Source organism: Protomyctophum bolini, assembly GCF_963924005.1.
Source record: "Protomyctophum bolini genome assembly, chromosome: 1".
Taxonomy (NCBI): Eukaryota; Metazoa; Chordata; class Actinopteri; order Myctophiformes; family Myctophidae; genus Protomyctophum; species Protomyctophum bolini.
The window spans coordinates 33,121,740-33,146,607 of record NC_137862.1 but is presented as its reverse complement, the minus strand read 5'-3'; the positions used below and the strand labels follow the sequence as shown (position 1 = coordinate 33,146,607).

The 24,868-nt window shown below is 45.3% G+C and overlaps 1 protein-coding gene across 5 annotated transcripts in view; it reads left to right on the top strand.

Moving 5' to 3' along the window:
* LOC308316382 (transducin-like enhancer protein 3-B) overlaps positions 1-24,868 on the top strand; it is a 45,275-nt gene that overhangs the window by 9,941 nt on the left and 10,466 nt on the right. The window contains exons 6-14 of one of the 5 annotated variants that reach the window (XM_080764981.1): positions 7,316-7,378; positions 8,229-8,270; positions 14,431-14,632; positions 15,189-15,205; positions 20,945-21,067; positions 21,918-21,968; positions 22,331-22,486; positions 23,540-23,675; positions 24,506-24,681. In XM_080764981.1, the coding sequence (XP_080621107.1) occupies positions 7,316-7,378; positions 8,229-8,270; positions 14,431-14,632; positions 15,189-15,205; positions 20,945-21,067; positions 21,918-21,968; positions 22,331-22,486; positions 23,540-23,675; positions 24,506-24,681 (966 nt within the window). Of the gene's footprint in view, positions 1-7,315; positions 7,379-8,228; positions 8,334-14,427; positions 14,633-15,188; positions 15,206-20,944; positions 21,068-21,917; positions 21,969-22,330; positions 22,487-23,539; positions 23,676-24,505; positions 24,682-24,868 lie in introns of all 5 variants that reach the window. The other 4 variants (XM_080764980.1, XM_080764979.1, XM_080764978.1 and 1 more) reach the window with 4 other exon arrangements.

The window sequence follows — 24,868 nt, the reverse complement described above, 5'->3', positions numbered from 1 at the left end:
TATAATTTGCACCCATTGTCTTTGATCATCATGACATATATACACGCACACACAGAGCATTTCAGGGTTTGAATGACACAGCTTCCCATACTGTCCTGCTGCTGTGAGTGGTTGGTTGGTGTGGGGCGCGCTCTGTGCGGCTGCTATGAGTGGTTGGTTGATGTTGGGCATGCTCTCTACGGCTACTGTGAGTGGTTGGTTGAACTGGGGCTTGTTCTGTATGGCTGCTGGAGTGGTTGGTTGGTGTGGGGCGGACTGTGCGGCTGCTGTGAGTGGTTGGTTGGTGTGGGGCACACTCTGTTCGGCTGCTGTGAGTTGTTGGTTGGTGTGGGGTGCGCTCTGTGCGGCGGCTGTGAGTTGTTGGTTGGTGTGGGGCACGCTCTGTGCGGCTGCTGTGAGTGGTTGGTTGGTGTGGGGTGCGCTCTGTGCGGCTGCTGTGAGTGGTTGGTTGGTGTTGGGCACGCTCTGTGCGGCTGCTGTGAGTGGTTGGTTGGTGTGGGGTGCGCTCTGTGCGGCTGCTGTGAGTGGTTGGTTGGTGTGGGGCACGCTCTGTGCGGCTGCTGTGAGTGGTTGGTTGGTGTGGGGCGCGCTCTGTGCGGCGGCTGTGAGTGGTTGGTTGGTGTGGGGCGCGCTCTGTGCGGCTGCTGTGAGTGGTTGGTTGGTGTTGGGCACGCTCTGTGCGGCTGCTGTGAGTGGTTGGTTGGTGTTGGGCACGCTCTGTGCCGCTGCCAGGGGGTGATTTGTTTTGACAGCTTCTCTCCTCTGATGGCATAGAGTGGGGCGGAGGTAATCACCCTCACTCGCTGTCAATACGTGATTTTAATTAGCACAACTCATTAGGCTGCCTCAGCAACCAATGCGCCCGCTGACTCTTTTGCTCTGCTGTGTGACTGTATATACGTACGTACGTACGTGTGCACGCGTTTGTTTGTTTGTCTGGGGATCTGCTGTTTTTCCACTTCCTCCGTTCTGCCTCGTTCAATCTCGCTCTGTCGTAAAAGCCAGATGCAAGTAATGATATAATGTCCTCACACATTTTAAAGGAAATGCCATTGCACATTAATGGGGAAACGACTCGAATTGCCATCAACTCCTTCTGTCTGTCTGTCTGCCAAGATCACCCCCCCCCCCCTAGATCACATTCATGCAGAAATCCACGTGAAACCAGTCCACTAAAAACTATATCCTGTAAGTGGTGCTGCTAAGCTGCCACAAAGCACCAAAGAGAGACGTAAACGATAACAAGCGGAGAAAGCTGTTCTCCGTGTCCACTTGTTGCTGACGGTGGTCGTATAGGAGCAGTGCTGTAAAAGCCCTATATCCCACTCAGCTTCTGCAGCACGAACGCACCGCTGACGGGTGCCGCCATCTTTGTTTGCGGTTTCGCCTAAAACGTCTTCACCTGGACGGCGCCTAAGAATATAATTTATTGTGGAGTGAGTGTCGTACTACTTTTGCAGTTTTTGCAATTTTATTTTTAGGTTCATGTGACTGGTTGTTTGAGCGCAAACCGTGGTAACCTCCATGACAGTTCAAGTTAAAATAACACTTTTAAGAATTTATCTTTGTGGCTTATCAAGGAAAGTTCTGTCAGTTTCTCGTTGGTGGTGAGTGAAAGGAAGAAGCAGAAGTGGGGGGTAAGGGGGGGGGGGCAGCAGACGAGATAGAGGGTGGGAGCGCTTGAGAGCGAATGAATAATTTATACAGGATTCCTGGAATTGTTTGCCAAGGTAGTGATGATGGCTGACTTGTCAATGAGCCAAAACAAACTGACTCAGAGAACACAGACAAAAAGAGAGAGAGGTTGTTGAGGTTACTGGAGGCTGCGAAACATGCCTTATTATGATAGCCAGGCGAGGATCGCTGGATGAACAGCGCTGCACAATTAGCGTGTGTTTACTGAAACAACTTGCACTGGTGTGTGTGTGTGTGTGTGTGTGTGCGTGTGTGTGTTAGTTCCACGGTCTCTCTTGGCACATTAAATCATGACTGAGATAAACGTTTGTTCCGTCTTGGTTTGCATTTGGAATGTAACTGGATCGCAATTTGTTGGAAAGTGGTACACATTTAATAGGTGGAGGATCTATATTGTATGCATTTTACACTTGACATGTTATTCTTCTGCTTACACATATGCCTACACATATTCTTCGACCTACATATACACCATGTCCTACCTAGTATGAGCCAAAAGGGAAGGGGATCAATGTCACGTGATTCTTTTTTTGAACCGGCAAAAACTCTGTCTCAAATAATATGATTATTGGCAGAATCGCGGAAAGTTAGAATATGTGGTGGTCCCATTTTCATATTTCACTGCATCGGTGGTTGTTGCAATCATCAGCACTACAATACTTCACCATGTGTCGCGCTATGACGAAATAAAGCCATAAACCTGTGTGTACGTTCCCGTAAACCATAAACCTGTGTGTACGTTCCCGTAAACCATAAACCTGTGTGTACGTTCCCGCATGCAATTCCAATGGTAAGCAAAAACTTATGTTCTTGCTAATCAGGGTCTGGTGACTGTCTGTTCACTCTGTTGGCCTCTGTTAAAAATCTGATTCCACGGCTACGGCCAATCAACAGCGTTTCAACTCCATGATGTCAAACAACAGCACCACACCAGACCAAACATGAACAAACATACATGGCTGCCCCCACCGCGGTATCGCTCTGATAAATAGTATCTTTATAGAAACAACAGGTTTTTAGAAACATCATCATCCGACATATTTGACCCTGTTTGTTAACATGCTAGTAGCGCTCACATCTGCTCTGCTACTATTTTAATTGGTTGGTCTGAACCAATCGCCGAAGACTTCCGCTTTGGCAACGCCCATCCCAGAAACAGCTGCCGTGGGAAGGGCTTTCAGTCTGGGTGTCAGGCTAGTCTTCCTTAAGGGCGATTCACACTATGGTCCTGGGTGCGCACTCGGGACCACTTGGCAGATGTTGTGGTGGTGTGAATGATGCGTACCGTTCCCGGGAGCGGATCTCCCAACCGTCCCCGGGACCGCATGGGGGTCTCTGGACCGTTGGTGTATTCAGATATGGATCGTTCCAATGTGAGTGCATGCGTACCTAAAGAAGGACGTGGACTGTTTTTTTTAAAGAACGTGACAAAATCTCTAGTCGACGAGCCAAGCGTCAACAAAAAAAAACACAGTCGCTGCACGACACGTAACACAGGTCCAGCGCATTTCTCAACGCCGCCCGTCTCCTGTTGAATCTGCGTATACAGGAAGCACCGCAGTACGCGCTGATCTTGCGAAGTACACGTGGCTCTTGGGCTTTGCTTGGCATAGTTTCCAAAGTAAAACAAAATAATAATAATGCTAAAGTAGAATTATAGCAAACTAACCACGAGACTGGAGCACAGAACTGACTGACACAGTGAATAGCAGGCAGGCTGACAGTGAAGTAGTATAACGGCAAAGAAAGAGGCAATGCAATGCAGTGTCTGGATTTATTTGAGACAATGCCGCAGAGTTGATGGTCAGTGTCCGGGCGCGCCAGCCATCAAGCACACCGTCATCTGGAGTATTAAAGTGTGTTATGCAAGTGTACCCGGGTGCGCTGTTGATTCTCGGGCAATGTGAATCATGGCCATCGGGGACCAGGCAACCGTATTCGGAAACTGTTCCAATGAAACGGATTCAGTCTGTCTCAGTATGAATTGCCTATAGGACATCTCCATAATCCAAGTATAGAATTAAAAATCACACCCGTTTGAAGTGAGGGGCGCTCTTATCATTGTACATCATGCATCATCATGCATCTCATACTGGCCAATCAGAATGCCTGTTGCCACAAATACTGTAATTGGCGGACATTTTACCTAATTTGAATTTCTCTTTTCATTGTTGGCAAATGTTGAGACGTGTGGGCACAAGATTTGGCGGACATTTTACCTAATTTCTCCTTTCATTGTCAATGGCAAATATTGAGACTTTTGGGGTCAAAAGCTGTATATAGGAGAGGCTTGAGCCCCTCAAGAAAGGTAGCCCACCTTTGATTGTCTCCCCCCCCCCCCCCCCCCCCCACACAATCTTTCTCTCTCTCTCTCCTGCCAGAGAAGAAGATGGAGTTAAGTCCCAAATTGCCATGTCCTCCTCAACCCCATCGTATGCCACTTGTTTTTCTCAGCAATTGAATCCTCGTCATAGTCTCTCCTCTCCACTCAGGGGCTAATGCCTGGAGCGACACACAGCCAAATGGCTTTCAACGCGCCATTGACAGGCATGGGATGGGGAGGGGGAGAGGGGGTCATTGTAGAGAGGGCCTCTCCAAGCTCTGGCACTGCTAGCTAGACAACACTGAGTACCTGTAATTGTGGAGCTGCAGTGAAAAGCCTCCGTGAGCTGAAGGGCTTCTGTTTTTCAACGGCTTAAAGTGACAATAAACTCTATTTCCAGCTGCTGTGTGTATTTCTCTGCTGCTAAAAGCACTCTGGGCGAGGGCAGGGGGGGATGGTGTGCCTGTGAAAGGAATGAGTCATTTTTTGGAGTGAGGAGACTCATAGCGTGATGATGTATTTGGGCTGTTGACTTCGATGCGACATGTAAATGGGTTATAGATCCATTTACTGATCTGTTCCGTTCTTTGGAAAACAGGTGTGTACTTTTGGGAGGAATGTCGGAACTTGGTGAATCACACCGATTGTGAGTAGGGTTCAAAGCCACGCCGGCTTGTGGTGGACATTTTTCTGTCAAATTTCTGTTTTTACACTTCCTGATTTTCCGTGTCGGAGTGAAACGGCTTTCAAAATAAGACGGTTCTCCGTTGAAATTAATGGTGGCAGTTCTCGAGTATAAATTCAGCCACTACATGACGGCGGCGAATAATAATAAAAATATTACATTCAAGGTGTCTATGTTGTGGATATGGGCCAACATTTTAAACGGTGCATCCCTAGCTTTGGAATAAAGAGGCACTGCTTTTTTAAATTCAGTGTTTATGAACCTTTTTCAGAATGGACATGGGCCATCCCTAGTTTCGTCTGATCCTGTATCATTGTATCTAGTCGTCTCTAATGATGGCAGCTTTTGAGTCTCCACAGAGCGATCCCCACCTGTGTTGAGACTCCAATCCCTCCCTCCCCACCCACCCTCTTTCAAGATGGAGCCTTGCAGCCTCACAGACCACCCCCCCCTCCCACCATCCTCATACTAACCATTCATCCCTCATTAATTCCCCATGCCGATCAGTTCGACAGGCCGAAAATTCAATTTAATGACCTGCCTCTCTGGGCTGCACCATAATATGATTTAACGGGCTTGTTCTGGTCAGAAGCCCAGGCGGGGTTTCATTTACATAACCATCTCCGGCCCACGCGCCAGATAGGGTTGCCCCGGCAACGGAACAGAAAAAGGAGAGGGGGGGGGGGGGGGAGTTAGGGGGAGGAGATTAGACGTTGGAGGAGTGCTAGTAGGAAAGAGGAGGTCAGATGGAGAGAGTGGAGCGGGGTCGAAGGTCACACATAGGGTTGTGAGATAATTCTAGGACGGGCAGGCTGGGAACCCCCCCCCCCCACACACACACACACACACACACACACACACACATATACACACGGCTCCAAAATAAAAGGAGCTATATAATCATTGTGCCAAAGGCCACTGGCACATCCTCTTTTTCCTCTCCTCCCCCCTTTACCCATTTCACAGTTGAACAAGGTTTGTGATGTATGTGGTGTGTGTAAGAGAGGGGGAGGGGGGCGAGAGGAATGCCTCAATCTAAAAAGAGGGGGATAGATGAGATGACCACATCACCCCATAACCCACCTGCTGAACCATCTGCCCCCGATCCCTCTGAATCAATTAGTTCACAACCCTTGGCTCAGTCAGACCAGATTACCCAAATGTCAAACCAGGGGATTTGTCTTTCCTCTCCTCTCCTCCTCCCTGTGTCTGCTTCTTTGAGAGGCGCTAGCCAATGCATGGATTTTGAAGATTACGTCACATGGCAGCCAAGTCTAAGGACTTTTTTATTTAGAGCACTTATGACATAAATTGTTTGCCTGCCAAGTCTATGGATTTTAATGTTTATGACAGTGTTTGTTTAGAGTAAGAGAATACTTAAAAGCCAGCCAAGTCTATGGACTTTGTTTGTTTAGGGCACTAAAGGATGACGTAAGACGTGGCCGATATAAACCTCACTTCACATGAGTGTGATTTTTTTTGTATTTGTTTTACATTATGTCCTTCCTCTGTACCTTTTGTGTTTCCCCCAACCCACTCACTGTGGAAACTAGAGATTTTCAAAAGGAAATGGATTTGAGAGCGATCTGTCTGTCTGACGTGGGACATCCAAGTGCACAGCTCAGCTAGGCAGCGCTACAGAGTATCCATTTGTCCAAAACGAGGCACTGTAAAGTGCTCTGTGTTGCAGTCTCAGCCCTGCAGTATCGTCTGACTCTAATATCCCCCTCGCTCGATGCCACTGATAGCTCTGACAGATAGGCCCAGTAAGGTAACCTGTCTGCCTTGATTTACACTGGTGGAAACGCTATTCACATTTTGTTTTATTTGAGTAAAAGTATCAATAATGCACCGTAGAAATAGTCATATGACAAGTAAAAGTCCGGAATTTAAAATGTACTTGAGTAATGGTACAAAATAATAGGTATCAGAATGTACTTAAAGTACCAAAAGTAGAAAGTACTCATTTTGCAGCATGTTCCATTTCACAACTTTCCAAATGTATACATTTTGAAAGTAGCATATCAAATGGCTGAAATGTATGTTGGGCTGAAGTGGTTAATGTATTATTGTAATTATAATCTATACATATCTACAAAGTAACTAGTACCTAAGGTTTTTAGGAGTGAAAGTACAATATTTGCATCTGAGATGTAGTGGAGTAGAAGTAAAAGTATGGACAATTGGAAATATTCAAGTAAATTACAAATGGCTTCCAAATTGTACAGTACTTAAGTGAATGTACCTTTACTTTCCACCACTGTTTATTCCTCCAGCCTGCACCCCCCTCAATGCTGTAATTATAAAGCATGGCCTTCGTTAAGGCCTTCTCCAGCCAGATGGTATTGGCATATTTCAACCTCCTAATGCCATTAGACCTCGGGTCTAATGGCAGCAGGAGAGAGGAGGGGAACAAAATTTGGTTTGGTTGTAACTGTGTCCATTTAGTTAAGAAATGGATGGTCTTTCCAGACAGAGATTGGGATGATTATGTGTCTGAGGGAGAGAGAGAGATGGAGAGAGAGATGGATGGAGCGTGAGTGAGAAGCCCTTGGCCTAAAGTATACCCAGAGACGATAATTCTAACATTTATTCTCTTTCATTTGTTCCAGACGGAGATCGCCAAACGTCTCAATGCAATCCTGGCTCAGATCATGCCTTTCTTGTCTCAAGAGGTGAGTAGTGGTGCCCAAGGAATTCCACTGACGTTTCCCAAGCAGAATAAGTATCAGATAGAGCGAGTGCAATGAAAGCTACATGAGTTGGTCTCAGTGGCCGTGGTGCAGACAGAGGCATCTACGGCGGTTAACACACAGAGCGCCAGGCAGTGCCATAACCTGCGGCACCGCGGGTTATAATAATTACCCATTGGAACGCCAAACCTGCGGTGCCGCGGGTTATAAGCTTTATTATATCAAAATCGACCGGCAGAAGCCAAACGCATACATCTAGTGCTGCCCAGTTGTCCCTCTCGGCACAATATGGAATGCGCACGCATCCAATAGGAAGTCTGTCTTTTTGTCAAATCCGTCCGGCGTTTAGATGTGAATAGTGATTTTTGATCGCATCGCGGCCGACATATTACCGTTTCTGACGAAAGATAAACAACATCGCCAGCTGCTAAGACGACAATGTGCTTTCGGTTTCGTCTCTGTGAGGCGTGTGACACATACGCGAGCGGGGCTCATATACAGTTGATGTGAATCACGGCGCTGAAGTACCCAGACATGAACACTAGAGACGCTAGATAACACTCTTCAGAGTGGAGTGTCTCTTTGCATTCAGGTAGTGTTGCATGCGTAGGGATCGCTGCTGCATTCAGAGATGGTGAGGCTGTACCCAGTGCACTCGGAGATACTTGATGCTCTGAAGGAAAGAAAACATTACATCATGAGCAATTTGAAGTATGGACACATTTCCTGAGGCTAATAGTATGCAAATATTTCCATGTTTGCTGCTTCAACATGTAACATCTTTGTGAATCTAATCTGTGTTTGTGTGTGTGTGTGTGTGTGTGTGTTTCAGCATCAACAGCAGGTGGCGCAGGCTGTTGAGCGAGCTAAGCAGGTGACTATGACTGAGCTTAATGCTATCATCGGGGTACGTGGACTTCCCAATCTGCCTCTCACCGTGTGTATACCCCTCTTCTTATTTTATTTATTTATACACCGTGTGTATACCCCTCTTCTTATTTTATTTTTGAGCGTTGCCAACCGCTCTCATGAGTGACGGAGTGTGTATGCCTGCATGTCTGAGCACGACCCGTTGGCCCCTGTATGTCTGAGCAAGACCCATAGACCCCTGCAGCTGATGCTGATTGGGGTCGCATTCAGGACACACACACACACACACACACACACACACACACACACACACACACGGTTACACTAAATTAACGGGTGGGCACCTGCCATTGATAATGAATGGACAGTTTTGGGTGTTTGTGTAAACACAAACATTACATTAATGCAAACATTAATGTGATTGGCTGGAATGACATTTGTGATATTTGATTGGCTGAGCACGGAATGTGTAAGTATGATGATAAGAGCGCCTCTCACTTCACACGGGTGTGATTTAGTTTTTTTTGGGCACATGGGATGGGGGTGCATACTAACGACAGTTCGACAGGCATTAGTCCGACAACACCGTCGCTCCCGACATGCGCGGCTGGTTACAACTAACCAGTGGCAGGTTAAAATGAACCTGTGGCTTCCTGTGATCTTAGGTTTAGGGTTGGGTGTAGGACTTTTTTATATCGGACCAAACAAATGCACCCCATGGTATGGGGTGCACTTCAGTACATTTATCAAATGCTGAGTCGTGCGTGTGCGTGTGTGCGTGTGTGTGTGTGTGTGTGTGTGTGTGTGTGTGTGTTGCATCACTTGCCTCTGAGCATTTTGGTTGTGTACTTTCTTGACCATATTCAGACATTTTGCTCTTACTCTATGTATAACGTAACCTTTGTTATTATAACATAAGAACAACATTTCCGCGGATATTGTAACATTAATTGAAATAAACAAATTATTTGAGAGCACTTGAAACATACATTAGTTGTGTTCTCTCTAGCCTCGCATTTCATTGAAAATGAAAAGCTTTATCTTACAATAAGTGTACCACGTGTGTGTGTACGTGTACGTCTGTAATCCACGTAACTTGAGAGCTGTTCGCCCCACCGACTTCAAATTTGACACAAGTGTTCCACACCACCACACTACCACAGGGGGTGCAGTGCCCAGCCTTGAGTCGGTCCGATACACAGTTGTCCAGAACCGCCGCAAAAGGTTCTGGTCAGGCTCTGCTAGTTGACCTAATGAGCCTAAGTCCCCTCACCTGTAGAATTCCCTGCCTCTGCCACAGACCTCTCCCTATTTGGGCACAAAAGGGACGGTGCTATGACAACGGGTATCTCTCGGTAACGATGGAAGTTGGAGATCCATGCCCCACCCGGCTAAGCAGTACCCGTGTCAGAGTACCTGTTCCACCCATCTGTCTGTGTCCCTTTTATGAATTTGAAGTCGGTGGGGCGAACGGTTCTCTAGTTACGTGCATTACAGCAGTACACACGTACAGACAGACAGACGTACAGACAGACAGACGTACAGAGACGTGGTGCATTTATAGCTAGATTTCTACAACACATTCCCTCCCGTTACACTATGCGGGATCATGAGGCCAATGCAAAATACCAAAGTAGAAGAAAGAGCCAATGGACAACCAGAAAGTGTAGCCCCCCCACCAACTGTAGTGTGGTTTCACTCTAGCCTGTGGAGGACCCGCAACGGAGTGGTTGTTTTCAGCGCAATGTTGGATTATGGCTTTTTAAGCTCCCAAACCTCTGATTTTTCCCCCTCATTTTTAGCAGAAAACGGACTAATAAGCGTGCACGTCAGATTCTCATTTTGACTGTTAAAAATAATAATAAATAATATATTTTTATTATGGATTAATGCCAATTAATTAAATCTCGTAATCTCGTTTTGGCACAGTGGGGTACAATAGCTATTCATGAGATTATCTCGTTTTCAGCACAGATTGTGTTAATCAATGTTAAGAACCGTATCAGATTGCATCAAATTGCCCCTATTCAAACGTATCATTCCTGAATCGCATCGTAGTTCATGCATCTAGATGTGTATCAGATCGTCTCATATGGGAGAGAGACACACCCCTGTTGAAAGCCTAAAATGTAATTTATTGACCTTGAATTACTGGTACAGCCCTGTTTCCACGACCAAGAAGACTTTGTGTTACTGATTGGGTTTCCAATCTCTCAGATCACACTGCCCATCTGTTCTCATTTAAAAGCTAAAAGGGCTAGCTGGTTTTTAATAGCTCGCTTGCACCCAGATGGTCTGCTTAGCTGACCCCTTTGATTGGCCCTCTGTGGTAGAGGTTAGCTAGCGGTTAGACCGTCACCGGTAGTGGAGGTCAAGTATAATGAGAGACAGATATTGGAATTCAATTAAGGTAAATGAGCCAGGAGCGTAGCCCCTGTTTTCAAGGTAATTACTTCCTCTTCCCTCCGTATTTCACTCAATGAGACCCCTCCCTTTTCTCTATTAAGGCAGGCCAGGGCCTCCAGCTCAAGAGCGTTGCCAGGACATGGCACACACGCACACCACAAAAACATAGACGGGAACGGGAAAACTGACTTTAATTAGTTAGGACAAAGAGGTGGCAGGTGATCAATCAATCTCTCTCTGTGTGTGTGTGTGTGTGTGTGTGTGCGTGTGTGTGTGTGTGTGTGTGTGTGTGTGTGTGTCATGACTCGCTGATATTCAGAGGCTGACAGGTTTTGGCAGCTTGCTGTGGCAGTTAGGAGACAAAATAGATTACACATATATGCATGTGCGCGGCCACACGTATACACACATAAAAACTCGGCAGACACTCAACTCTTAACCTCTGGCTGAATCCCAAAGCCCCAGTCTGATGTTTGCCAGCAAAAGGCCCACTGTGGGGGTCCTGCATGGTCTTATGTGAGGACATATAAAACCCTCTGATCCTCTCCTACCAGCTGAAGGTGACCAAATTGTCGATACACAACACCTCCAGACACTGACAGTTAGGACAGTTGGGATCCGGAACCTGAGGAACCGGATCCTGCATTGAGGAACCAGGAACGGTTTTTATCACACTTGTATGTGGACTTCACGTCTGCTATACAATTACAATACTGGTGGTTCTCAAACGTTTTAATTTCGAGGATCACCATAACGCTGAGAGTGTTATCTCATTGACCTAAATGACGTCATATCAACAGGGATATCAACAGTGATGGAAGATTTTAGACTTAGAGTGACTTTACCTGCGTTATTATGCTCAAAGCTGTTTCTAAAATAGTGACATCGTCGCATCACTAATAAATATTTGGTATCTTCATGCATTTCTTGACAGAAAGTAATGTCTATGGTGGAGTTTAATGAAACAAAATATTTGTGGATAGAGGATAATTCAAGCTTTCCGTACAGCTGCAATGTTGGTGAGTTTAATGTTGTTTAAAGATGTAGTGAAACGGAAATGGTGGGCATTTTATTTTGAAGTTTCAGCTTGAAACACTGGCAACATATACGCAACCTATATACATATTTTACCATGATGATTACGTTTAAAACGAGTAATGCACTATCCGGATGTCATCTTCAATGAGAATAAAGTAGTTATTTAATCAAAACCAGCTGTGGAGGAGGACAATGAAGCAATGAGAATCAAACTGGTGAGCTTCATTTGTATTGGCTTTTATTCATGTGGGCCTCGACACGTCATCACGCAGCACGTTTTCATTTTCAGGAAGTAATTAAAAAGGTTTTTTATAGACTTTATATAAAAACACATATGAGAATTTGCCCATTTTTTTGGCATCCATTGGCATTAGGTATGCCCATATGATGACCACGGATATGGTCTCAAAGTGTGAAAAACGTAATTTTCATTACATTACACAGCTGTTTTCACGACTTATTTATTAATATTAATATTATTCATGGAGTTTCTTAGATTTGTTTGTCATACATTTTGGAATATATATTTTAAATGTAGACGTTATATGGGTCACAAGTCGTGACCCATAAAAATTGGTCTGTGAACCAATTTTTGTTTGGGAAAAAGTGTTTTTAGAAGATCCTACCCTAGTGCTGTTGTTGCATGCCAAGTATTTTGTTCACAGACAGGGAGCTGCTGGAGCCAAAGCATGGTTTGGGTGTGTCTGGAGTAGCTGTAGCTGGCAATGGCCAACTTCGCCTTGGGTCTATGATGTTATTGGATGAAATTTGAATCAGTGAGAGAACACCTAGACCTGAGAATTGACTTTTTTTTTTTTTATTCCTCTAACACAGCCAGTGCGTCAGAAATTTAAGTTTGCACTTTTTGGCTCACAATTTGGTTCATAGCTGTTTCAAGGCATCAGTCTTACACGGCAAGCTATTTCAAAGCATTGGCTTGCTAGTGGTGGATGTTAGTCAGTCTGGCAGTTTGCTGCCTCTGCCTGCCAGACTTGTTGGCTGGTGTGCCTGTCAGTCGGTATGTGCCAGTGGTGGGGATGCTTGTTCCACACCTGACACACTATCTTTCTGTGTGGGAGGCAGCTTTGCCTAATAGCTGGCTTTATAATTGCCCGTTTCCTGTTGGAAGTTGCCTTTTTGCTAGGGCGGCATTCATTTACACACAGATGAAAAGAGAGAGATTGTGCGAAACAAAGCCAGCCAGCTCTTTATTGAATCGGAAGTGTTATATTTTTTCTTATTTATTTTCTCCGCTCCTTCCCTCCGTTACCCTTATCTCTCCTCTGCCATCTTCTCAGCTGTGGCGCGTTAATGAGGCTGCTTGATAATGATCCCTGCATGCTTTTCCTCATTAGGCGTGCTCAACAGGGACGAGCCTGCTGCCTCCTACCCGACGCTCGCTCCCTCGCTCGCCTTTCCCTCGCTTGTTACCTCTGATTTTTGCCTTCCCTTTTTTGTTTTGTTCCCGATCTCTTTGTTTTTCTGTCTCATCCCCTTTTTCACAACAAATGATGTCTCTACCTGGCATATCCATACAAGATTGATTAACAATCGTGCGTGTAAGTTGCTTCTAGGCTTCCACATCCAGTGTCAGTTTAATGAGCCTGCTGCATAATTCCCCCCTCCCCCCCTCTCATAGGAGTCGGAGCCCCCTATTGTCTTTTTAGCGTCTTTTTTCCCCCCTTTAATGATTGCACGGTGAGAAATGCTACTGCTGTTGTGCTTTGTTAGGACTAGTTAACCACAACAGCAGAATATTTATTTTCCTTTGTTTTTTTTGTTTTCCTTTGTTTTTTTTGTTTTGAAGACACAGTTGATGGATGTGGTGAGTGTTGTTTAACCTGGTTTTAAAGCACTCTCTTCCCTCTCTTGCTTGAGTGGATATTTAACTCATTCCCAGACAGAAGCGCTCTCTCCTCTCTCTCCCTCTGAGGTGTGTGAACCAGTGGTTCTCAACATGCTGGTCAGGACCCCCACATGGTACCTAAAACAATCACACCCGTGTGAACTGTGAAGTGAGGGGCGCTCTTATCATTTTGTGTAGGACAAAAATAACCGATTTGCTTTGTGTAGGACAGTTCAAATATGATTATTTGGGGGTGGGGGGCTGACATTTTTTATAACCACTGATCTAGCCTGCTCTGTGTCTAAATTAACCGCACTGACCGGAGCAGCAGACATGCTAGCTGTGAAAGGTTTACAGCTTTCATGTGTAGGGATTTGTTCCTGGGTCAGCAGTCAATGGTCAGCGGTCTTTGGCCTATATATTCTGTATGATTTAAATACCTATTGTCAGCATAAAGTGGTTGTTTAGTGACTGTTTACCTAACACCTCGTTCCCAGCCTTACATATGCAAAGAGAAAAGCGTGGTCAGAGAGTGTCTAGCCAGAAGTGGGATTTCCAGCATTTGAACTTCCCCTGGAAGTTGTCTTTTTCCACACGCTATTTCCGGGTGTACTCTTCTTTCGGAAGTCCTGGGATCACTCACAGGTTGCGGAAGAGATCCCTCTATCGTAAACCACTGAAAACACCACATGACGACGTACAAATGCGTCAATGGCAGTCTGCACGTTGGATTGAAATGACGTATACTGTTTGTGCGTCAATGGCAGTGAATGAGGTGTTACTTGAAGAACCAGATGGCTATACATTCTCTTCCCAGCCAACCCAACTTGTCCTGTGTCTTGTGTCTCTTTCTCTCTCTAAACAACGGCAGCAGCAGCAGCTCCAGGCCCAGCACCTCTCCGCCCACGGCCATGGACCCCCTATCCAGCTGCCCCCTCACCCCTCAGGTCTGCAGCCACCCGGCCTCCCTCCCGTGACGGGTGCCGGCTCTGGCCTGCTGGCGCTGGGTGCCCTGGGCAGCCAAGCCCACTTACCGGTCAAGGACGAGAAGAACCACCACGACCTGGAGCACCGAGGTGATAAGCGCCACCTGTTGGTTTGTTTGTTTCAACACAGATGTAACAACATGTTAGTGCAGTGGTTTCACGTCGAGGTATTTGATTATTTGAGCCACAGACCACCATTTGACATTTAGCCTCTCAGACTCAATGTGCAATATTTTGTTATCGCTGCATAGGATTTTGTCCACAATTCCATGCTGTGTTTATGTTCTTGTAAATTAAGTAATGCAGGTGTTCAATAATATTTTAAGAGCGTAAAATGAAACCAAATGCACCCATATCCGGTGTGAAAACACCCAGAGCACAAAACTCGTCTCGCTAGTCCCTCCCTAACAATTTAGTCTTATACTTTTAGTCATCATAGCTTAGTTTAGGTTTTGTTTGATTTTCATCTGTGAAAATAGGTAGTCACCGAACATTTTTCCTGGTAGTGTGAAGGCTCCTTTAGTGTTTTGTCTGATGACAATGCTGACACATTGATGACATCCATATATACTAACTAGTGTTTTTGCTTCCCCCTCTCCCGGCCCATCGTCCTTCCACTCTCCCCTGGCCATTCCTCTGGTGAAAGAACGCGAATCAAGCACGGTACGTTCACGCTCTTCTTCAGTTCTTCATAGGCATGTAACGATTTTATCGTAAATCGATTCAAATTGATTCAATTAAAAATAGTTTGTATTTTGTCTTTTTTAGTTGGCTAGTGAATTGTGGTGTGTGTGTGATATGAAATGTGAGCTTACCATTATCACAGTAATCCTTAATCATATTCCATCATATCCAATGGTTTTATAGATAAATTAGACAGCCTGCAGTCTCTTTCAATTTAGAGCACAGATCGTGTGTGTCTGTGACCAGCTGATGCTCGTTTACAGGAAAAGCATTCTATTCTGCGTCCGTGTTGTTGTTTGTCCGTGCATATTGTGTGTCCGAGTGAGAGAGACACACACACACAGCATACATTTTGAACAAAGGCGGACAGTGTCTTTGACCACTCACTGCAATCGCTTGCAGCTGGCCCAGCTGTGATTGGCCAGTAGTCGCAGACCCACCGCAGTGGTAAAGTCAGTGACATATTATGGCCACAAAGAACGGGCGTAAAGTAAACGGCAATTCCGCATACTCTGCATACGTCACAGTCTGGGACTTGACTAACCGAACCGTGCACAAAGCACAAAGTGGCCAAACACGCACGTATCACGGCCACAAAGCAGGTCTATGCCTTGGCCACCTGAAACGTGGACAAAGCTGTGTGCGCACAAAGTGTGCTCTTCTCAATTGTATATATTGATATGAGTTGAATAGCTCAGAGGGAGATGTAAAAGGGAAAAAAATGCCTGGAAATAATTTTATGTTAAAAGAAGAATGTAAAATCGTATAGAGTAGAACCTAATATCGTGATTCAAATCGTATCGTGAGGTATAAGTGAATCATTACATGCCTGGTTCCTCGGTCAACTCTTCTTCTTATCTGCTCCATCTCTCTTGACATTGACTCGCTCTGATCTCCTGCTCTGTTTGGTGATTAGGTGTACTTTGCATAGATCTTGTACGTCTAACCGCCAGACCGAAATCCTTGCCGTCTGTGTGAGAACACACACCTTTTGTACTCACAGGGGGAGGCGGGGGTGGGCTTTAAGCTGACTGAAATTGAATAATGAAGTCTGCCCAAATAAGCCAGTGCCATCTAATCCAGGTGGAAAATGACTCCTGAGCACTGTGGGCAGGGATTAGTACTCGGCTAGCCGCTTTTAATTTCAGGACAATTAAAATCGACTTTGACTGAGCCTCTCCCGCTCTCCCCTCGCCACCTAGGAGGATTACTTTTACCTATATCCAATTCTAACGTCCTCATTGATGATCTCCCTGCGTGTACCATCTTTACTCTGCATCATCTGTCCCGTGTATATCCTCCCACATTGCTTCCAATATTAGTTATCTCTCTCTTGACTTTCCGTCTCCCTCTTGCTCACTACCCTCTCCTTGTGTTAAAGTTCCTGTTTATCGGGGCTAGTTTAAATCTCCAGTTAGCCAGGGCGCGACGGCGCTCACTCAGATCTGTCGGATCTGCTCAGCCAGATTGAGTTCCCAGTGACTGCCTGGCCTGAATGGGCCCACTCATGTCTGAAGGGAACCAATCCCTACCTGTGCCTCTAACCTCAGTACACCAACACACAAGCATCGCCTTTCCTGTCCTGTCGCGCCGGGTCATCTGATAGGGCCGTTATTGAGTCTAAGCATGCCTTAAAAGGTCACAGGCTTAAGATGCTTGGGCTGACAAGACAGTCGGTGTGTGTGTGCGTGCGTGTGTGGGACAGACATACTGTCAGGGCTTAGGAGATATGTATCCCGTCAGTCAACCCCCCTCTTCTCTCCTGTCCCTTTATCCGAGGCTAACTGATGCTATTTGTCCCTTGTTTTTCTTCTTCTTCTTTTTTGCTACAACGATACCATTCTTCATTTCCATCTTTTGAGCTGTACTGGAGAGATGAAGGAATGAGAGAAAAGAGGCCATGGATGGCTGAAGAGTCAGGAGGAGTAATGTGGTTCATTGTGTGCCGGGCGGCCAAGGCAGACAGGCAGCCTCACAGTGCCTTTTGAAAAGGGGGATGTGGGCAGTGTTGCCAGATGCTGTGAGAGAAACAAGACCAAAATTAGCTACTATTACAGGCCACATGAGCACTTAATGCATATATGCATTGGCTATTTGAAAATAGACTATCTACAAGCACAACACACGTGTTTGACGGTGTAAGCTTTGGAAAAAAGCAAATGTCAAAGCCCGTGATTGGTAGAGAATGACTTAATTCAGTTAATTATTTTGCAACTGGACTGGCCAACATACTGGCATTAATGCGCTCTGCCCGCCTGCCACTTTCACTCTGTATCTGTCTCTGTTTCTGATAGAGGTTGAGATTTGTTAGGCATGGCTGACAGCTTGGCTCACTGCTCTCCAGAGCGTTCTCTCTCTCTCTCTCTCTCCCCCCCCGCCTGCCCTGCCTGCACACTTGGCAATGCCTCCATACCAATGCCCAGACTATAAAAACCTTCTCTGCAGCCTCTGAGAGGATGCCAGCCTGTCCGGGCATGCCTGCTAGTCAGGGTAAACCCAGTGCCACACTGCTAGGCTCACACTGGGTGCCAACTCCCCTTCCTCTTTATTTTATTTATTTATTTAGATTTTTTGTTGTTGTTGCTTTAGCCGTTTGCTTTCTTATCTTTACTCTACTTCTTATATCCATCTTGTGTGTTAGCACTAATTTATGACTTATTTTGGGTACTTTTTGGACGCTATGGTGCCTGTATTTCTGCCCATTTCTCTGTGTCTTGTATTTGATTTCCATTGACTCTCTTCTCTCACTCCCTTTCTACTGTTTAGAGTGGTCATAGTACAGTAGGTTAAGTGCTGGCAGTTGCATAATGAGTGAGACTGCTGCTGACTTTGGTTGTGTTTAGTTGTGTGTGGGACGCAGCGCAGTGCATGTCTACGAGAGACTAGGCATATAGGAAAACAAGCTGGGTTGTCTCTCATGCATTTTTATTTTATTTCTTTTATCCCACGATTTTGTAACTCATTTTCACCCCTGTGTCAATCATCTAATGTGATCCTGGGCTCTACACACCCTCCACCAACCTAGTCCCCATATATGGGGGACAAGGGGAGAGCAACGGACTTTAACTCATGCTTCATTCATGCCTGAGTGTCCAAGTTGCTCCTTTACACCTGGGGGGGGGGAGTTTCCCTCGTTGGACGTAGCGCGTGGAAGGAAGACGTTATTCCAACCAGTTCCTTTCCCCTCCATCAGGCGCCCCGGCTGGCCAGGGGGAGGCAGTTTAGTGACCAGGATTACTGCATGTTTTTTGTGAGGGTACCTACCCTAGGGGACACGGGGAGAACGTGAAAAATCCACACAGAAAGGCCCTTTCGCCAACCCCGCCTTCGGGTATCTCTCATGCTTTTTTTTGATTGTTGCTGCTGCTTCTTTAACACAATCAGCACCGGTATTTCTTTCAAAATAGCAGCTCGGGGTGCCGCGCAGATATGGCATCTTACCCCCCCTTCCGTTCCGTACTGAATAATCCCTCGCGTTCATATTTTAAACGAGAGGCATATTGAAGTCAGAAATGAAGAGCTTAGTATATCCATTTGGTGAAAACCACGGAGAGCTCCCTAGATTAGGAGATACGAGCCTTTCTTTCGGAGTGGTAAACGGGGAAGTGAACGGCAGCGCGCATGTGTGAAGGGCAAGGAGTATGGTGCAAAAGGAGAGGCCATTTTCTTACCTTAATATACAAGAATTAGTGGTACAACATAACTCCATTCCGAGTCCACCTCAGCTCTGAGCATGAGCGGTGGGGCTTATTATTTTTGCTCAAGATTTTTTTTTGTAGTAGATATTTATCTTTCATAATGACGATACTGTCCACAGTGTTTGTACTTCCTAAAGTCTTGCAAAACGAGATTTCACCCATGATTTCGCCCAAAGTCTCTTAGCCGCCGTAGTTGGGAGAGATTTTGGAAAGATTTGTCATTAAGAACGACATATATCTATAAATAATATATTTGTTTGAGCAATAAGAATAAGCCATTTACCGCGAAACCCACCCGCTCACGCTCTGAGCTGTGGCGCACTTGGGATGGAGTTATAAAAGATGTGCACCTGCACCTTTCAATCTGGGATATAACATCAGATTAAGGTAAGAGAATGCCTTGTACGGAATTCTCCTTTAAGGCTCTGGGACAAGATAACATGATGTTGTTTACAGCATGTTTTTCTACACACATTCCAAACCCCACTTGCCCCGTGCATCACCCCAATGCTCAGTGAGCTAATATTATGATCTTCTAATGGCCTTGTGTGTGTGTGTGTGCACGTGTGTTTACACAGCAGCACGCAGGGACGAGATCCAAGGGAATTGTGAATCTCTCCCACATTGGGCGCGTTTGTTCAGCTGCCCTTCTGTTTCCTCCCGGTGACAGGAGGGCTCAGCTGTCCAATCACAATCCTCTCTGTATGGGACTATGCACAAAAAACAATTTCACCCACTTTTTTTTACCTGTAAAACTTTGATGTGACAATAAAGCTGATTCTGAGGGTCCAATTCAGTTTGGGCGATTTAAACTCCATGTAGTCAGGGGATATTAATACAATCTGGGAATACATTTATTACCAAGAATTTTCTTCACCAATGTGTTTGTAAAGGTGTCTACTAACATATGCCACATTGGTTTATATTCAACCACCCTAGGGGAATTTGACAGCTGCTGAAAGTTGGGGTACCATACAACCATTATACGGAAAAATGTTCTAAATTTCATTATGCTTTAAGTAGCATGTGGTGTGTCAAACTAGGGGGTTTTCGTCATTCTGAATCCATTCCAAGCATTCGTTTTGCACAAAAAACACTCCTTGGGCTAAAAATGGCCATAGCCGTCATCACAAATGTGATGAAGTCAGCACATTTGGGCATATTTAGTGGCTATGGCCAAACTATTGGGTCTATGGCCAAACTAGGGGTTCTGAACCCATTCCAAGCATTAGTTTTGCACGAAAGAAAGGCCATAGCCGTGTGTCTAAATGTCTATGCAAAACTAATGCTTGGAATGGATTCAGAATCATGAAACCCCCCTAGTTTGACACACCACGTGCTATTTAAAGCATAATGAAATTTAGAACATTTTTCCATATATTGGCTGTTGATGGTACCCCAACTTTGTTAATTTTACTTAAGTAACAAATATCTCTTTCCACCACTGCCTAGAGTAGAATTAAAGCTCACCATTTGATAGACTAGCTCTCTCTCCGGCTTTTCTCTGCTCTTCTGACAGTCTGTCATTTTGTAGTGGGTTAAAGCTGCTTTATGTCCACTAAACTGAAGAGCATTTGCACTGAATTGCTTACTCTTGTGCTTCCTCTAATCCACAGAGCAGTGGAGTTTATTTCCGTATAGAACTCGTGCAGATAGTTAACCAACATTAAGTTGTGGTAGAGTTTTGCTAATAACAATAAATGGAGAGCTTGCTGCCTGAAATCATTTAATCACAGTAAAACAATACTGAGGATTGTGTCCAATAATAGCTTTAAAAGGAATACATTTTTTGTCTGTTTATTGGCATTCACTGTAAATTAGGCAATAGAGCACCGAAGTCTGACTTAATGTACACATCCTACCTGGGTCAAGCCCCCAATATATTTAGTCTTTGTTTCAGACATCATAAATTAAAAATGTATGAAGTTTTAGTCAGTGAAAAATGGTAGTCGGGGAATACTTTTCGTCAAAGTTAAAGTCGACAAACTAGAGCTAACTGTTTTCACCTCTTTGTTGACAGAATAACTCGGTGTCGCCATCTGACAGCCTGCGGGCTGCTAGCGAGAAGCACCGCGGCTCCTCTGATTACGGCCTCGATTCCAAGAAGCGCAAAGTGGACGACAAGGACAGCATGAGCAGATACGTGAGTGTGTTTGCTTTCCTTTGGTATGCCTCGGAATCACTAACGCTAAACTAAAACAAACACTGTGTGACACCATCATTGTAAAATGAGTGTGAATCATTTTGACAAAGTGGTGACGATTAATCTTGCAACAGCGTTCCTAACCCGTTTTTGACATGTTTATCTCTGAAGCCGTGAATGCGTGCACGTCTCCTTGTAGTTTTGTAGTCTTTTTAGGAATGTGTGCAAATCTCCTTCTAGTTTTGTAGTCTTAGGGAATGTGTACACATCTCCTTGTAGTTTGTAGTCTTTTAGGGAATGCGTGCACGTGTGATTTAATACTATGTCTGTGTCTACACTTCGTAACGCCCACCTGCCTCTGATTGGCCTACCGACACTGCCCGTCTTACCAGACTTTCCTCCGAGGTGGATAGTCTGGTGACACTGACACGAGATTACTCCGTTCGACACGGCAGCGTTCGACATGGCAACTCACACGCTTTAGTGTGAGTAGACCATTATGCTAGCAAGTAGGCTGGTCGAATTGGTGTCGAGCTTGTATTACAATGTAAGAAGAATGCTCCGCCCCGCGGGCACCTAATACTTCTTACTACTAGTAGGGAGGGGCGTACTAGTAGTCTAGACACAGGCGTAGTATAGAATTAGGCTGCACGCACGTCTCCTTGTAGTTTTGTAGTCTTTTTCTGTACATTTCCGTATTTTTGGATTCAATTCTGTGAATAAAGACCGCAGGTTGTAGTTTCATAAAACTGCCTTAGGGTGTTAGAAGGACTTTTCAAAATCGGCCTCTCAGGTCTAAATGCTTTAACATTTGGCACCGGCTGGCTAACCTGTTATGTCTTAATTACAGGACAGCGATGGCGACAAGAGCGATGACCTGGTAGTGGACGTATCTAACGAGGTAAGTCACATTCCACAGCCTGACCACTGCTGAAACATTTACACAAGCTCTGTTGTCAAATGTGCTTAGGATCTTTCACATGCCCCTGGTAAAAAGAAAATAGCGCATTTCACAACTGTTTTTCTCCCACAAAGATGCTGAACAGATAAGGGTGTAATGATCACACACACATAACGTGTGTTTTGTGTACCCTGTAAAATACTGAGTGTTAATTTAACTCTGTTTTACATTGCATGTATGTGTATTTACCAGTGTTTGCACGTGTCCCCAGTTTGTTTGACCTTTCCGTGTACATGCCAGTGGCTTTCCACCAGTCTGTTTGCTCAGTCTCTCTCTCTCTCTCGCTCTCTCTCTCTCTCTAGGATCCGGCCACTCCTCGGGTAAGCCCCTCCCACTCTCCTCCGGAGAACGGCCTGGACAAATCACGGCTCCTGAAGAAGGATGCGGCTCCTAACAGCCCCGCCTCTGTGGCGTCCTCGGGCAGCACGCCTTCCTCCAAAGCAAAGGACCACGCCCATGTGAGTGTTGGAGTTCTCAAATTCTGTCCGAAGTTTTCAGGCCAGGCCCAAAATATATTGGGTGCGAGTATACCATAGACTGTAAAAAATATGGACAAAGCGTTCCGCGGGTCTAACGTGAACGTAAAATGAAGCCTGTCTCTATGTGTCAGTCCTTGCCATGGAGGCAGCCATCTTTCTATATCCGGGCCCAGGCCCAGCTGGCCCATTGGCTGGCCCAGACAACGAGGCGGGACTTCCCTCCTTCTTCTTTGTTGGTTTTTATTTTGACTCGAGTGGGTGGGGGATCCCGTTCATAGACTGTAACGGTAGCCACGCCCCTCAGAACATGCGCGACTTTATGGTCATTTTTTTTATACATGGGACCATAATTTTCCAAAAAGAATATTATGACATTAGAAATGAGACTTTAAACTAGTGACTGGAAGCAAAAAGTATTCATGACCATGTTTATTAAGGTAATACAGTCTAGGTGAAGTTGGGCCCAAATACATGGACTTCTATGGGGCTATGGGTTTTTCTGGGTCCAGTGATAGCGCCACAACAGGCCATTATATGAACTTTCATTTCCTTAGTGGCTTCACAAAATATCTGTCTGACTGCCCCCCTGGAGTATACCCATCTAAAGCATCAAATGGCCAAAAGACATCAGCAGGGGCGAAATAATTACTTAATACATGGCAGGCTATGTATTAATATGTATTTGACTGTGGACCGGTACCCCATCTGAAAATATTTTATGCCAGGGACCCCCATACAAGATTTGTGTGGTTAAAATATAACCACACAAATAAGGGGAAAAAGCATTTTCATAAGATTTGCTCTCTGAAAGATTTCCGCTCTATATTTTATTTAGCTTACCGTTATTTACTGTGGACTTTTTGTCTCGTTTTTGTTTTGTTACATTTTTTCTTTTTTGTCGAACTGTGAATGTGTCTAGATTAAATTACAACTTGCAGTTTTTTCCCGTTTTCTCTATTGTTGTACACTATTGATTGTTACACCAAAAGTGAAAGAGTATCTCTTTTTGTGTGCTTTATTTTGTATTTTTAGAACGACAAGTCGTCCACACCTGGCCTAAAGTCCAACACACCGACCCCGAGGAATGAAGCCCCAACGCCAGGCACCAGCACCACTCCAGGACTACGGCCCTTAGCCATGGGCAAACCCCCTGGCATGGAGGCCCTGGGTACGTCCATACACATCAATACATGTATGTGTGTATATTCATGTCGGTGTTAACTTCGTCGACTCTCAACCTGTGGGTCGGGACTCAATGATTTTTGGGGTGACTGTTAAGTGACACTTTAAGGACCTTTAACACCTTTTTAATACCTTATAAAGAAAGAGAAGAAAAAAGACCATTGCTGCATCAAAATAGCCTTGCGTAGCCGGCCAGCATCTGCCTTTGCAATGTATACTTCCCCAGGCAGATCAAGTCTAGCCCCTCTCAATTGTGGGAGGACTTCACGGTCGAAGTGGTGACAAGCCAACCAGATTCGTCTGGAACCAGGCTCTAACCAACCAGGGCCCAGTATGCAAATATGGGGCGGGACATTGCAGAAAGAAATCTCATGCCTCTAATCTAATATCCACACAGTGATATTACTATCCCTATGCGAGGCTAGCATCAAAAGTCATCAACAAACTCTACTATAAAAACTGATGAAACAATGTTGTCAAAGTATTTAAGTAAGAAAGAGGCAAACATCAGCAACAATAGCCTCAGAACGCAATACGTTGAGATTGTAGATCTGCTATTTTCACAATATTTCTGAAATTCAATGCCTTCAACTCCTACAAAGTGTTTGTCAGGATTGGGTGGTCCCCAGTTCAAATTTGATTATTTTCCAGAGTCCCCAGTTCAAATGTGATTATGTTGGGTGGTCCCGACTCCCCAGTTCAAATATGATAATTTTGGGGAGGGTCATGTCCTGAAAAGGTCGAGAACCAATGCTGTATGTCTTTTTTGTTGAATAACTTTCCTGCTGTTGAATGACTTTTGTCCTCCCTCATCAGCCGCCCCGGCCCTCCGCACCCCGCTGTCCATCGCGGGCTCCTACGCCACTCCCTTCGCCATGATGGGCCACCATGAGATGAACGGCTCCCTGACCAGCCCCGGGGTCTACGCTGGCCTGCACATCTCGCCTCAGATGAGCGCCGCAGCAGCAGCCGCGTACGGACGCTCTCCCATGGTGAGATTCCCCCTCGACTGTGTTTGGTCACAGTGTTTTTGTTATATTAGTTTTTACTTGGTTGTTATAGACATGACAAACAAGACATACATAACAACGACACATACACCAGACTGGGCAATGTATATAAAACGAGTGGGGGCCCGGGGGGCCTATCGTGTTAAGATAGCATAGGTCATAGGATGAA